The 16604-nt window shown below is 31.8% G+C and overlaps 2 protein-coding genes across 3 annotated transcripts in view; one reads left to right on the top strand and one right to left on the bottom strand.

Annotated features, from left to right (window-relative positions):
- LOC143069181 (jouberin-like) overlaps nt 1-16604 on the bottom strand; it is a 377039-nt gene that overhangs the window by 207000 nt on the left and 153435 nt on the right. The gene's annotated exons all lie outside the window — the stretch shown is intronic.
- Nucleotides 1-16604, top strand: part of LOC143069003 (uncharacterized) — a 67934-nt gene that overhangs the window by 27191 nt on the left and 24139 nt on the right. For both annotated transcript variants that reach the window (XM_076243437.1, XM_076243445.1), the window contains exons 11-13: nt 172-1808; nt 2878-3002; nt 5362-5478. In XM_076243437.1, the coding sequence (XP_076099552.1) occupies nt 172-1808; nt 2878-3002; nt 5362-5478 (1879 nt within the window). The remainder of the gene's footprint in view (nt 1-171; nt 1809-2877; nt 3003-5361; nt 5479-16604) is intronic.

A 16604-nucleotide genomic window follows, 5' to 3' on the forward strand; every position in this document is an offset into this window, starting at 1 on the left:
AACTTTAAAACACAATTTTCATTTTAGAGATAAGATCGAAGTGATGGGGTTAGAGTCTATATAAAGACATATTACTTTATCTAATCATAGTTTAGAAAAAAGTTTTCTCAACATAGTTTTCCGCTGTTACAGATAGTGCACATTGTATAAGTGATATTTTTATTTTTCCAGATTGCTCCAAACAACAAATATGGTGTGTGGTCAGAACAAGACATTCTAACATTTTCACAATTAGCTAATTCAAAAAAGTTTTTCTGTACCTTAATCCAGCCAAACCAGCATCCAGATATTCCAAACATTGTAGATCTGTTCTTCAATTCTACCATTCCAGGTAACTGGACACCAACTCCTGTATTTGTTCAAACAATATTGATAAATAACAACATTGGAAGAATGGTAACAATTCAAGAACAAATGACATCCTTTATGATGTTTTATAGACTGTCTCCGAAATCAAATCACTCTCCTCAGTCTTCCAACGAATTAAACCAACAATTTGGTGACACAACAGCTAGGAAAGTAAGAACAATTGATCTTGATAAACAAGAATCTCTGATTCAGAAGCAAAACTCCATTGAAACAAATGATATATGTGAAGAAGCTGAATCTCAGTCGAAAGGAACAGAAAATAGTAAATTAAAAAATTGTGATACTACCTTATCAAATACAGGTGTGAATGATTCACAAGATTTTACAGAACATGAACATAAAAATAGTTCATATTCAGGTGCAGAGGGAACAGATCAAATTAAGACTGAAATAGAATTAGAACAAAGTGCATTAGTTACTGACAGAAAGTTAAATTTGAAAAGAGATTCTGATAACAAGACATTAGGCACTGTAAAAACTTCTATAAGTGATAGCAAAGAATCTCACAGAGACGAAGAATTAAAACAACATATAAGTGATAGCAAAGAATCTGGCAGAGATGAAGAATTAAAACAACATATTAGTGATAGCAAAGAATCTGTCCGAGATGAAGAATTAAAACAACATATAAGTGATAGCAAAGAATCTGTCCGAGACGAAGAATTAAAACAACATATAAGTGATTACTTAGAATCTTGCAGGGAAGTAGAAATGAAACAAGGTACCAAAAATTTTAGAAGGAAAGAAAATATACCTGAAAATCAACCAGATATATTAACAGTTTCCCATAGTATTAATTCTGATCAAATGAACAACAATGAAACAGATGTGATTGAGATGACTACATCAGATATACCGTTACCTAACTTAGATACATCCCTCAACTGTTATAATGTCATGCTTTCTTTTATCAAATCTCCGTCACATTTCTTCGTCCATATTGTGTCGGAAGTCACTGCAAACACTCTCAATGTCATGTCTAATAACATTAATACTCATCATAGTAAGTTGTCACGGAAACAGCTACAGAAACTCTCTAAAACTTTGATCCCAAAGGTCAATGATGTATGTTGTGCACAATTCATGGAGGACAATAAGTTTTACAGGGCCCAGATTATGGAAATTATACAGACCCCTGATTCACCAAAGAAAATATCTGAAAATGATTCAGACTCCTCAGTATCTGGGAAGATCAAAGTGTTTTACATGGACTACGGAGATGTAGAATTAGTACCAAAGAGGAGATTGTTTCCCCTTCCCAAAGAATTACAGAACATTCCCTCGTTAGCCATTAAATGTTCTCTTGCTCATGTCCGACCTGTTAAGAATAATAAACATTGGTCAACTGATGCTAAAGAATGTTTCAATAAATTGGCAGGAGATGACAAAGTGTTCAAAATGATTATAGTTGATGGAAGTATAGAGGAGACATTGGGAAGGTAACCAACATTGGTTTTTTTTCATATTTCTTTGAATTCTTTGACCCAACTTGAATTTTCATCCAAATGTATGTGGACTGGTATCTTAATATTAAATTTATAAAATTAATCATAACTATAATTAACCAAAACTTATGCAATTTATGCATGTATTGCAGTACCAAATTGAAACTTGAAACAAGTAGATTCCAGCTGGTACATTGTTTTTGATGTCTTATAGTTGGTAATTATTGGGCTATTAAAGCTTTAAAATCTTACTGAGAAATATATTACAACTGTTTTGAAAAGCAGTATGTACATTTGTATTTATATTCAATGTATACATGTAGCTACTGTAAAGAAAGTGAATATATTTATACAATTAGGACTCCTTATCCATGTTATGGTCCAATTAATTTTACATTGGAGCTCAGTCTGCACAGAAAACTTTTTCATCTTCTAGTCCAGAAACTAAATATCAAAATTTGTCCCTATATGACTACATTAAATTTTGAAAATTTTCACTAGTCAGAATCAATATTTACTTGTCTGGGGCATCGGACTAGTGGCTAACCGTGCAGACTGGGAGCTCCAGAGGAAGTTATTTAATATAAGACGTCAGTAGAATGACATGACTGAATGACTGATACATGTGCAGGGCTTCTGAGTGATAAGTGTTGAACCTTACTTGTATATAGTTACACATCTAATGAGAGGAAGATTTCTATAAATTTTGAGGTCTATACTAGTTAAAGCTACAGCAAAGATTTGCCGAAATAGAAAATATCAAAAAATAATGTGTCACAAAAACGTGCAGTTTCTGCCTTAAATGATTAGATTGATAAACATTTCCATTTTGTTTTTATACCCCACTGAACCAAATTCTGTAGGATAATGTTTTTATCCTGACTATAAGTCCTGATCTTGTTAATCACATATCCTCTGCAACCACACACACACACCAAGGAGTTATGAGTCTTGAGGATGGGGAATCTGTTGAGATTTTGTTTGCTCAGTGACAATGTGGGGTTGTGAGTTTTTTTTTTTTATTGAAATGATAGTTATATAAATGTTTATTGTTTTTTTTCAGTGTTGAAGCTGATCCATTGAAGGTGATACTGGTAGATGATAATGACAAAGAAGAAATCTGCATCAATGTTGATCTTATAAAACAAGGTTATGCTGAGCTTGATGTTAAAGAAGATCTCAAAACAGGTAAATTCATTAGATAAAAAATAATGTGGATTCATTTATTTTCATGGGTACCAATTTATGTGGATAGAGATAAACTTGCATTATTATCTTGGATATTTAATTTCATGGTTTTACTTTAGTCAGCATACAACCTGTTGGAAAATCTGCAATGATTTCACCTGTACCCACAAATTCCATGAAATTGTTATCAAACAATTAGTAACGAATCTGCTTTTGTAATCTATAAAAGTTCTAACACAATAAAATGCCCAAAAATTCAAATGAGAAAATGGCCTGATGTTTATCTGACATTTGTCTTTAATATACATGTACCTTGATATAATTTTTCCACCACTTAGAAGTAAAAAAACAAAACTTGGTATGCAGATTTGATTTGAGAGTGATTGATTGCTCAAGGTCTTATGCCTATGGCAAACATTTCATGACTTAAAAGCTTGACTAGATCCAATAAGTAATAAAACTTAAAATGTGTAGGTATAGTAAAGTCTGTTGACCTAGACAAATTGTCAAAAAGAAGAGAATGCAACTAGAAAATAAGATGATGTTTGACAAAGGCAAACATTTTGCCTTGCAATAAGCTGACAACTGATCCTAGAAAAAAGTTGTTGCAAGGGACTTTTAACATTTAGTTAGTTCTGGACTTTCTCGGCACTAGATGAATTATCCTTTGTAGTTGAGTTATATTCCTGAACATTGTAACTTGAACCAATTTCTCTCCAACAGGGTACCCTTGGTGCATATTTGTTGTTATGATTATATACCTCCCTGACACATGACATATGAGGGGGATAAGACCTTTATCGGGACTCTGGGATGAGGTGTTTTTAAGCTCCGAATATCAGGATTGACCCTTTCGGAATTCTTTTTTCTAATTTAGGGATGTCTGGATTTAAATTTATTTAAATTCTGGATTTCGTGTTTTTCAGCCCGGGATTTCAGGATCAGGACCCCAATCCCTCCCCCACTTATGGCCTTCACCTCATTTTTAGCTCACCTGGCCCGAAGGGCCAAGTGAGCTTTTCCCATCACTTTGCGTCCGTCGTCAGTCGTTGTTGTTAACTTTTACAAAAATCTTCTCCTCTGAAACTACTGGGCCAAATTAAACCAAACTTGGCCACAATCATCATTGGGGTATCTAGTTTAAAAAATGTGTCCGGTGACCCGCCCAACCAACCAAGATGGCCGCCATGGCTAAAAATAGAACATAGGGGTAAAATGCGGTTTTAGGCTTATAACTCTAAAACAAAAGCATTTAGAGCAAATCTGACATGGGTAAAATTGTTTATCAGGTCAAGATCTATCTGTCCTGAAATTTTCAGATGAATTGGGCAACCCGTTGTTCGGTTGCTGCCCCTGAATTGGTAATTTTAAGGAAATTTTGCTTTTTTTTGGTTATCTTGAATATTATTATAGATAGAGATAAACTGTAAACAGCAATAATGTTCAGCAAAGTAAGATTTACAAATAAGTCAACATGACCGAAATGGTCAGTTGACCCCTTTAGGAGTTATTCCCCTTCATAGTCAATTTTTAACAATTTTCATAAAATTTGTAGATTTTCACAAACATTTTCCACTGAAACTACTGAGCCAAGTTCATTATAGATAGAGATAATTGTAAGCAGCAAGACTGTTAAGTAAAGTAAAATCTAAAAACACATCACCATTACCAAAACACAATTTTGTCATGAATCCATCTGTGTCCTTTGTTGACCAAGGTGAGCGACACAGGCTCTTTAGAGCCTCTAGTCTTGTTGAAATTGTTACTCTAAGAATTGAATATGTATATGATCTCTTTACCTCAGAAATTATATGTAAACGATTGAAATTATTCCATATTGATAAAACTTTAGTAGGTTTCTCTATATGAATTGGATTTTGAATAAATAAGCATATTCACCTGCAGAAAAAGGATATTCACCGCGCATAACGTCGCGTGCTTTTACCTGCACTATTTTGGTAAAAAAACGATTGATGTACAATTGGTTTTGGTTAATAATTGCCATTACATACATTTCTCTCGGAATATAGAATAAAACAATTACTGTCTTTTGTTTCGGTAAATATGTGGTTTAATTGACTTTTGAAAAACTGATATTCACTTCGGCCGTTGGCCTCAGTGAATATCAGTTTTTCAAAAGTCAATAAAACTACACATTTACCTCATCAAAAGACAGTATTTGTATAATATTTTGTTTGTAAAATTTAAATAATTACATATACATAAAAGTTTGCAACTGCAAGGTTTGCTTTGGATTTGACCTTAGTTCAATGACCTACAAAACATTTGAGATATTGCAGCATGAATGACGTCTTAATGTGTCAGCTCTTGTTTTAATCAGTTGTTGAATATTTTACAGAAATTAGTGCTTTAGAAAAGTTTGGTTCATGGGATCCCATGATGGAAGACTTTCTGTCAGCCAGAAACTCCTATAAAGTAGATGTAGATGATGCTGGAGTGGCCACTGTTGGCTATAGTAAGTATTGGTATGGCTAAAAACCAACAAATACACCTAGACTGATGAATATCAATTTCAAGGTCTCATGATAAACAGTAAAACCATATATTTATAACTGTTCTTGAGTTGAGATATATATCATTGGTAAGCTATTTACAAATGAGTAATTTTTCTGCATGTTACTGTGTAAGTACTTTTATTCATGGGGAACTAATTTTTGCGGTTTTCGTTGATGACTTTATCCACAAATTCAAGTATCCAACGAAACAAAACAATCTTTGTCCAAATCAAGACATGGAAAGATCCCCATGTAGGTTTGACTACTGATATGATTAAGAGAATATAATAATAGAAGTTAAGGGAAAACACATTATGAACTACAACTGCAGGCAGGATTAAACCCATTTAATCTTTAAAAACCTAAACTGTACAGCTTTTGATCCTTTAATTCTCATAATTTTCATAAAAAATATTTTTAGTTGATGAAAGTCAGATTTCCGGTATTGATATGCTATGACATATATGATAAAGTGTTTATTTTATATCCTCATAATTCTCCTAGGTATGGGAAATAATGATTTCATGCTGGGCTTTGCTTTTGATAAGAACTATTTTACAATTCAAGATACGTGTATAGAATTTGTTTATGTAACTGTTTTCTTTAGGTGACCTGTTTATGGCCTAATTTTAAAACACCTTTGATGGTCAATATCTAATTAAATCCAGGCAATTTGTAACCTTCGTTTCTTATGGCTTCAATTTTTCAATTTGTTTTTTAGAAAACTAAAATCCACGAATTTGGATTTTTTATTTCATTAGAAATGTTACAGCAATGTTACAATATTAATGTAAATTTTTTGAATTACATGAGTGTTTTTTCTTTTATTAAAAAAGCTGCAAATAATTACAAAAAAGATACATATAAGTTATGTTGTCCTTGCTTACAAGTCTTTTTAGCTCACCTGGCCTAAAAGGCCATGTGAGCTTTTCTCATCACTTGGCGTCCGTCGACGTCGTCGTCTGTCGTCGTTAACAATTTTTCAAACATCTTCTCCTCTGAAACTACTGAATGGATTTGAATGAAACTTAAAATGATTGTTCCTTAGATTATCCTGCACAAAGTGTGTGCTTCGATTTTTGATCCGTCAAAAAACATGGCCGTCGTTACTTAAAATAGAACATAGGGGTCAAATGCAGTTTTTGGCTTATATCTCAAAAACGGAAGCATTTAGAGCAAATCTGACATGGGGTAAAAATGTTCATTAGGTCAAGATCTATCAGCCCAGAAATTTTCAGATGAATCAAACAAACCATTGTTGGGTTGCTGCCACTTAACTTGTAATTTTAAGAAAATTTTGCAGTTTTTGGTCATTATCTTGAATATTATTATAGATAAAGATAAACTGTAAACAGCAAAAATGATCAGCAAAGGAAGATCTACAAATAAGTTAATATGACCAAAATTATCAATTGACCCCTTAAGGGGTTATTGTCCTTTAATGACAATTTTTCACAATTTGTTCATCATATTTGCTAACTTTAAAAAATCTTCTCCTCTAAAACTACTCAACCAAATTCAACCAAACTTCATTTGAATGATCAGTAGGGTGTATAAAATAAAGTTTGTGTTTTATTTTCTATTTCGTCAAAAAACATGGCCGAAGGCATTGTTTACCAGGTGAGCGATTCAGGCTCTTGAGAACCTCTTGTTTAACAGTAGAAAAGGTTCTAAAGATATGTATAAAATACTCATTAATAACAATGTTAACCCAACAGGACAACTAAAGTGGGGTGAAATATTAGGCGAAGATCTTATTTGGAAACATATATTCAAACTACCTTTTACAGTCACTGTCAATACCAAACTACAGTGGCTTCAGTACAGAATCAACGACAGAATTATTGCTACAACCAAATTTTTATGTAAAATCAAACTTATTGATAACCCTTTATGTACTTTTTGTAAATTAAAAGACGAAACTGTTGAACATATTCTGTGGAATTGTGAGATTGTCCACAATTTTCTACAAGATGTTGATTATTGGTTTTTATCTGGTGGGTTAAGCCTGCCATTGAATAAGTTAAATTTTATTTTTGGAGATATATCAAAAGTTCCATATAATTTGATTTTTCTATACATGAAACAATATATATACAACAGTAGATGTTTTTTTAAAAGATCTTTCACTCAGTGCCATTGAAGAAAAGCTAAAATATATGTACAATTTAGAAAAAATAATGGCAGTAAAAAATAAAAGACAAGATCACTTCGATACCAATGTGGAATGCATTTAAAGAATTATTTTAATAATTCATTTTGTCATTTAATTTTTTAAAATACTTATTGTCAAAATAACATAATATATTATTTAATCTTATAGCACCATTTACTATGCACTGAAATCTTACAGGATATTTTTAACCTCTTCCTTTTTGTCGAGCCTTCGACTTTAGTCGAAAAAGCGAGACTAAGCGATCCTACATTCCGTCGTCGTCGTTGTCGTCGGCGGCGTCCACAAATATTCACTCTGTGGTTAAAGTTTTTGAAATTTTAATAACTTTCTTAAACTATACTGAATTTCTACCAAACTTGGACAGAAGCTTGTTTATGATCATAAGCAAGTATTCAGAAGTAAATTTTGTAAAAATAAAATTCCATTTTTTCCGTATTTTACTTATAAATGGACTTAGTTTTTCTGCGAGGAAAAATTACATTCACTCTGTGGTTAAAGTTTTTAAAATTTTAATAACTTTCATAAACTATCCTTGATTTGTACCAAACTTGGACAGAAGCTTGTTTATGATCACAAGATAGTATCAAGAAGAAAATTTTGTAAAAATAAATTTCCACTTTTCCGTATTTTACTTATAAATGGACTTAGTTTTTCTGTGAGGAAACAAAACATTCACTCTGTGGTTAAAGTTTTTAAAATTTTAATAACTTTCATAAACTATCCTTGATTTGTACCAAACTTGGACAGAAGCTTGTTTATGATCATAAGATAGTATCAAGAAGAAAATTTTGTAAAAATAAATTTCCACTTTTCCGTAATTTACTTATAAATGGACTTAGTTTTTTTGCCAGAAACAAAACATTCACTCTGTGGTTTAAGTTTTTAAAATTTTTATAATGTTCTTAAACTATCCTGGATTTCTAACAAACTTTGACAAAAACTTGTTTCTGATCATAAAATATTATTCAGAAGTAAATTTAAAAAAAAAAATTCACTTTTTCCGTATTTTACTTATAAATAGACTTAGTTTTTCTTCCAGTTAACATTACATACAGTCTGCAGTTAAAGTTTATAAAACATTTTTTAGATTCATAAACTATCCTGGATTTTTTTACCAAACTTGGAAGCTTCTTTCAATCAAAAGACAGTATCGAGAGGGAAATTTTTATTGATGTTTATCCTCATTTTTGTTGAGTCTGCGATTAACAGCAAAAGTAGGCGAGACACTGGGTTCCGTGGAACCCTTACGAATTTTTTTATAAAATAATTTACCCTTCTCATGTGGTACATTGTACTACATACACATTTAACTTTAATTTTCTTTTCTTTCCGTAATTATATTCTCTTTTCATATATACACAAAATTGAATTTACAACTTTATTTATTGTTATAAATAAATAGATAGTCCAATGTATTGCTAATATTACTGTATGTTTGTTTGATGTGTTGTATTTGTTGTAATTCTCTAAAATAATAAAACTTAAAAAAAATAAAATCCACAAATTTAAAAACCTATGATCATGTAAACTATTTCAAAAATCCTCCTCTGAAACTACTGGGCCAAATACCTTCAACCATTGGGGAATTGGTCGTTTGGTCAATTTATCTACCCTTAAATTTTGTGACGAATTGAACAACCCATTGTTGGGTTGCTGCCACTGAATTGGTATTTTAAAGAAATTTTGCAGTTATTTGTTATTATTTTGAATATCATTATAGATAGATATAAACTGTAAACAGCAATAATGTTCAGCAAAGTAAGATCTACAAAAAGTTACTATGACCAAAATTGTCAATTGACCCCTTAAGGAGTTATTGCCCTTTAAAGAAAATTCTACACAATTTGTTCATCAAGTTTGCTAACATTTAGGCTTAAATTAAAATATTGTTTGTTTGCAGTTTACCGACCGACCCTTGAAAATCCTCCCAACTGTGAAAATTTTATTGCTTTAAATTTAAAGAAATTTTTTTTAATACTTCTATTGACGCGATCCGGAACTTTGGGTCCTTTCCGGAAATGATTTAACTCTTTACCGTTCCTATGACCCGAATTCGGGTCATAAGCACTTTTTTGGGTAAAATTTATATTAAAACCTTAAGTTCTCTGTCATTTGACTATCAACAGATTTCACCAAGGGCTTAAATGAAACCTGTGAGTTTCAGCTACACATTAAAACGCCAGTTGTGTATTTTGGGGTTGATCTTTATGGTAAAATAAAGCAATTAAACTATCGTCGTTTTTTTAAAAATCTGCTAAAATTTTGTAGAAAAAACTTTAGGATTGTGTAAATCTTGAATTATTGAAACATTGTGTTTGGTTTCCATTAACTGCAAAAATCGGTTCTTAATGGATTGTTTTCTTTCACTTATGTTTTGAGCTTTATAAAATGAAGGTTCAATAAGTTTTCTTATGATTAGTTTCTACGAAAAACGGATACAAACAGTTAACATTGGCAATATGTCAGTAACTTTCAGCAACTATTTCTTAGAATTTCTGCCAATACCACTTAAAACGTGCATATTGTTGTTCCAGAGGCCAAATAGTATAAATAAAATGCATTTCTTACTACTTGTGTTACTTGGTTTTGACATTAAACCATAAGTACCCCCCCCCCTTTGCACCCTCTTCCCTATTCTCCCCGGGTTCACACACCATTCCACATTGTGTGTTGTTTTGAAAATGTAAAAAATGCAGTTTTGACGTCTTTCTTAGTATCTTATTATAATCTAATATTTGTATGTTAATGGTCAACTTATAAATAAATATTATAAATAACATTGAAAATAAGTATGAATTTAATCGAATTTAACTGTCTGCCTCCGTAGCTGAGGGGATGCATCTAAGGCTAGTAATCAAGCGATCTGAGTTCGCATCCCGCAATGGTGAATGTACGGTTAAAAAAAACCAACACAAATATTAAATATCTTGACTTGACTTTAATTTAATTCTAATTTCAAATTAAAAACGCTTTTTTCCTTGTGACAAAGTAAATTGTCTGTTTTTTTAGCTACAGTCGTTTATAGAATAATAGAGACATACATATTAAGATAATCTATTACAAATCGGTAACTAAGGGATGCTGAGGCTGCCAGATTTTTGGTTTTCTGCCCTTTAAATGATTGTGGAGATAAAAGTGTGGATGCACTTCAGTTGCACAGTTGAGCTACGTTTTTTACCCCAAATGCTCGAAAATAGCAATTTTGACCCAAATCACCACATAGCATGTTTGGCTATAAAAATTGCTGTTTCTCACATAAATAGACCATTGAGGGTTCTTTTTCGTGGAGATGTTATTCCTAACATTTTATTTGAATGCTCTGTTGATATTATTTCCACAAATAAACTACAAAAAAGTACATTTTGAATCGAAATTTTACAATTTTCCGATTTTTTTGTTGTTGTCACGTGACATTGGACTGATTATCACGTGATCAAACATGACAAAAAAATTACAAACCTTTCATTAATAATACTGAAAAACTGTTTTCTATAAAAAGTCTTAGTTGATAAGTCTACTAACAGTAACAAGAAAGTTATGAATGATTGAAATTTGATCGTTCCTCTGCGGCAAAAATAGTGCAATTTTTGCCGAATGGTAAAGAGTTAAACGTCAATTAACTCTTTACCGTTCCTATGACCCGAATTCGGGTCATAAGCACTTTTTTGGGTAAAATTTATATTAAAACCTTAAGTTCTCTGTCATTTGACTATCAACAGATTTCACCAAGGGCTTAAATGAAACCTGTGAGTTTCAGCTACACATTAAAACGCCAGTTGTGTATTTTGGGGTTGATCTTTATGGTAAAATAAAGCAATTAAACTATCGTCGTTTTTTTAAAAATCTGCTAAAATTTTGTAGAAAAAACTTTAGGATTGTGTAAATCTTGAATTATTGAAACATTGTGTTTGGTTTCCATTAACTGCAAAAATCGGTTCTTAATGGATTGTTTTCTTTCACTTATGTTTTGAGCTTTATAAAATGAAGGTTCAATAAGTTTTCTTATGATTAGTTTCTACGAAAAACGGATACAAACAGTTAACATTGGCAATATGTCAGTAACTTTCAGCAACTATTTCTTAGAATTTCTGCCAATACCACTTAAAACGTGCATATTGTTGTTCCAGAGGCCAAATAGTATAAATAAAATGCATTTCTTACTACTTGTGTTACTTGGTTTTGACATTAAACCATAAGTACCCCCCCCCCCCCCCTTTGCACCCTCTTCCCTATTCTCCCCGGGTTCACACACCATTCCACATTGTGTGTTGTTTTGAAAATGTAAAAAATGCAGTTTTGACGTCTTTCTTAGTATCTTATTATAATCTAATATTTGTATGTTAATGGTCAACTTATAAATAAATATTATAAATAACATTGAAAATAAGTATGAATTTAATCGAATTTAACTGTCTGCCTCCGTAGCTGAGGGGATGCATCTAAGGCTAGTAATCAAGCGATCTGAGTTCGCATCCCGCAATGGTGAATGTACGGTTAAAAAAACCCAACACAAATATTAAATATCTTGACTTGACTTTAATTTAATTCTAATTTCAAATTAAAAACGCTTTTTTCCTTGTGACAAAGTAAATTGTCTGTTTTTTTTAGCTACAGTCGTTTATAGAATAATAGAGACATACATATTAAGATAATCTATTACAAATCGGTAACTAAGGGATGCTGAGGCTGCCAGATTTTTGGTTTTCTGCCCTTTAAATGATTGTGGAGATAAAAGTGTGGATGCACTTCAGTTGCACAGTTGAGCTACGTTTTTTACCCCAAATGCTCGAAAATAGCAATTTTGACCCAAATCACCACATAGCATGTTTGGCTATAAAAATTGCTGTTTCTCACATAAATAGACCATTGAGGGTTTTTTTTCGTGGAGATGTTATTCCTAACATTGTATTTGAATGCTCTGTTGATATTATTTCCACAAATAAACTACAAAAAAGTACATTTTGAATCGAAATTTTACAATTTTCCGATTTTTTTGTTGTTGTCACGTGACATTGGACTGATTATCACGTGATCAAACATGACAAAAAAATTACAAACCTTTCATTAATAATACTGAAAAACTGTTTTCTATAAAAAGTCTTAGTTGATAAGTCTACTAACAGTAACAAGAAAGTTATGAATGATTGAAATTTGATCGTTCCTCTGCGGCAAAAATAGTGCAATTTTTGCCGAATGGTAAAGAGTTAAAGTCTGGGTCAATTACGCATTTCAAGTTCGGTTTTTCTTAGCTTCCCGTCAAGCGTTCATGTGACCATTTAATGATAAAGCACATGGAAATTGTTTACAGGTATCCATGAAGTCACGGAGGAGTACTTTACGCTGTCGTCTCGTGTCAATTTTAAGACAAATAACAAACAAAAAAGTTTATTAGTAAACTGTTTATACAGATTCAGGCACATGTAATGATGTGTGATGATATCATTGACGATGATGCAGCGGATATTCATAACTGACACGATAACCATTCTGTCTCAAACAAATCGGGTACAGAATCTGTGGAGCCTGACTTTATGGAACCAATTTCAGTGGTTAAATAATTTGACAGCAGCTTGAAGTATGGCATATTTTCTACAAATCGTTGTGAAGACGACAAAGATGAAACCACTCCTCCGTGACTTAAATCTTCATGGATATCTGTAAACACGCCTGTACGGAGAAATGGGCTCATTTGAATGTTAATGGATATAGATCATGCCAAATCAATAAGAAGCAACCCTAACTACACAAAGATGTAGAGAAAATGAATGGTTAGCTTGAAAAATAAATATACTCTCTCTATATTAAATCTATCTTCAATTGCAATGAGTATGCTCCTTTAGGATAAGGGGGCTGCCCCACTCATTGCAATTATTCTCTTTCTTACAATATTAAATATACCCAAACTGTGTGGCCTGTGTGAATTCAATTAAAACATGTCCATAGGAGCTATGCTGCCAATTTTTTTTATGCATTAAAAACATTTCAGTACAGACCATTTACTTTTAATGGGGTGCTATGGATTTCACCCCAAACTTTAGATTTCTTTGGTTTTCATTAAAGCCTGGCAAAAATATAACCTTATCACATATAATTAAATATTGTTAGAAATATGAAAACAGTCGAATGTCTTAATACTTTTTTTTTCAAGTTGCCTTTTTTTTTCAATTGAGGAAGATTCAATGGTTATTTTTTTTTTATTAAAAATACACTCTTTAATACATTGTCTTATAAATCTTTAATATCTACATTTTTCTGATGAAAATACTCTACTCATGAAAACATTCTAGTCAAGAAGCATACATGTCTGAATATATTTCTTTAAAACAGTTCTAGTCATAATGACATTCCTTGTTTATAAGGGAGCTACCATTTGATTTTTATGGGGGGGGGGGGGGCTAGGATGAAATTTGAAAAAAATAGGCAGGGCAGGAGTTTTGAGTAAAAAAAAAGGCAGGATGAGACAATTGCCAAAAAAAAGTCAGGACGACAATTTAGGTAAAAAAAAGTCAGGATAAACTAAAAAAAAAAAAAGCAGGACCAAACAGAGTGAAAAATAAAAAGGCAGGACAGAGATTACAGCTAAAAAAAATGCAGGACAAAATTTTTCATCCTAGCCCCCCATAAAAATCAAATGGTAGCTCCCTAAGTGTTCCAGTATTTAATAATTATACCATATTTTATGTCATAAATTGGATAATGACACTATGTTAAAGTTTCAGTTTTGGTTAAAAGTTTTTTATCTGAAAATGCCTGTTGTTCATTTGATGTTGGTTTTCAGCATGTCCAGTGTTTGTTGTTTTAAAATGATTTTTTTTCTTTACAAGAAACTTGGTTTAGTGTAACTACTTGTTTAAACTGTATTTTGGCTGATAAAATAAAATATTTTTCCTACCTACCGACCCTTCAGTCTGAAGGTACAGTCGGAAAACTGCAAACAAACATATTTTTAAGGTTGGCCTTAAAAATCTTCTCTGAAATGCAGGTGAGCGATTCAGTCTTTTGAGAGCCTCTTCTTCCTAGTGATATGATCTTTCTAATTTGAATGCCAAATTAGAGTTTTGACCCCAATTTCATGTTCAAAAATAATACTGTGAGTGTGGCATCTGTGAACTATGCATGGATACTTCTTGTTTATAATTATTTGAACAAAAAAAATTAAAACTAAAATCATTTTATATCTTGTCTAATTTGTAGCTGAAAAAAAAATATTATGAAAAATTGAATTTAACAAATTAATACATTATATGTCATAATAAAGTAGACTTGAAATTGTAAAAATTACTTTTTCACCAGAGAGCGTTTGTTCAAAATCTAAATGCTTGTCAATGTTTTCTGGTTGAAAAGTACTTTCTTCTAGTCACCGAATATTGTCTTGCTAATGAGGGAAGATGATGGTTTCACCAAATAATTTGCTGAACACCCAAGCCTTTGATATATGTAATGCTCATCCATATTTTAAACCACATTTCAAGAGTGAGTTGTGCCAACTACTTGATTTGAGCCTCATGTTTATAAGTGTTGGTTTCACACTAAATACATAATAAACTAAACTAAACTAAAAAAAATAGGTTTCATCAGATATGAAAGCCTGAGTGTTGATGATCGACAAAACCCATCATTATTGACACCCCTTTAATAAAAAGTACATGTAAAAACACAGGTCTTTAGGTGATTACAATATCTGGCAAATTAATGCTTCTTACAGCTTTGAGGATTTTGAATTTTGATAACAGCTTATATTGAAATTGATTAATTGTCATATTTTCTTGAGAAAAATCTGTACATTTGTACTTAAATGAGATGAACCCTTCTCAGTAGCATGTAAACATTATTTCTTTTCACTTGCGTGACGAAAGTCATTAAAACACTAACAGTATTAATAAGCTTCTAAGAAGATTCTTTTCTCTCCACATAATCATTTTATCATGTCAATGCATGTGTTTTTTAGTACTTTTTTGGAGTTGACCTTACTGACATTGACTGACACAACATTATATAATTAATAGTTGATCTCTGTAAAGAAGATTGAATGTTAATTAAATGAAATAGGATTGGTAATTCTACGGTCACATTTTCATGACATATATATTGAAATTTAGTAAAACTATATAAACAAATTGAAAAAATGGATCACATTATTATTGTATGGGAACACATGATTGTGCTAATGTTAGTTACGAATACTGCAGTCAAATTATTGAAACTTAAATTATGGATTTAAGGAATTAAATTCTAATGACTATTGTAATTACATTAGATAGATCGTCATGTTAAGAGTTTGGTGAAAGATTCAAAATTATTTTACAAATATGTTTCCACAAACAGCTATAAACACTACTATGAATATGCCTGAAAGTCTGCCTAAGGATCCTGTGATTCCGACAGTCATCACCACACTCATAAATTGTGTAGGAGCTCTATCTTTACTGAGTAACTTGTTAGGATTATCAATTACAAAGTTTGTTTCTGGAAAGAGTAGTCCTATATTAATTCTGATGAGGAACCTGCTGGTTGTTGATCTGATAATGACAATTTACGGTATATTTAAATCCTTTATTCTACAGAGGAAAGATAATTTGTATATTAACTGTTTCCTGCCTGAATGTCTTTTCATATCTGCTTCGTTAGGATCCTTTTTCTTTCTCCTGTGGATGAATGCAGACCTATGTTGTCGACTGACTAAATCATGGACAAATGGAAGAAAATTACATAAGGCAAATGTGAATACGGCTATCATGTTATTTTGGAACTTTTCTTTAGTGTTAGGATTTCTGCCGATAATTGGTTGGAACAATTCCAAAGAGGTGGACAAGTGCAACCCTATATCTTTTTACAATGACGTATATTTGTCTGTAATAGCCTCGTTCTGGATGTTGGGAATCATCATTTCATTGATAAGCATGTTTATTT

Source organism: Mytilus galloprovincialis, chromosome 1 (assembly GCF_965363235.1).
Source record: "Mytilus galloprovincialis chromosome 1, xbMytGall1.hap1.1, whole genome shotgun sequence".
In the NCBI taxonomy this organism is placed as follows: Eukaryota; Metazoa; Mollusca; class Bivalvia; order Mytilida; family Mytilidae; genus Mytilus; species Mytilus galloprovincialis.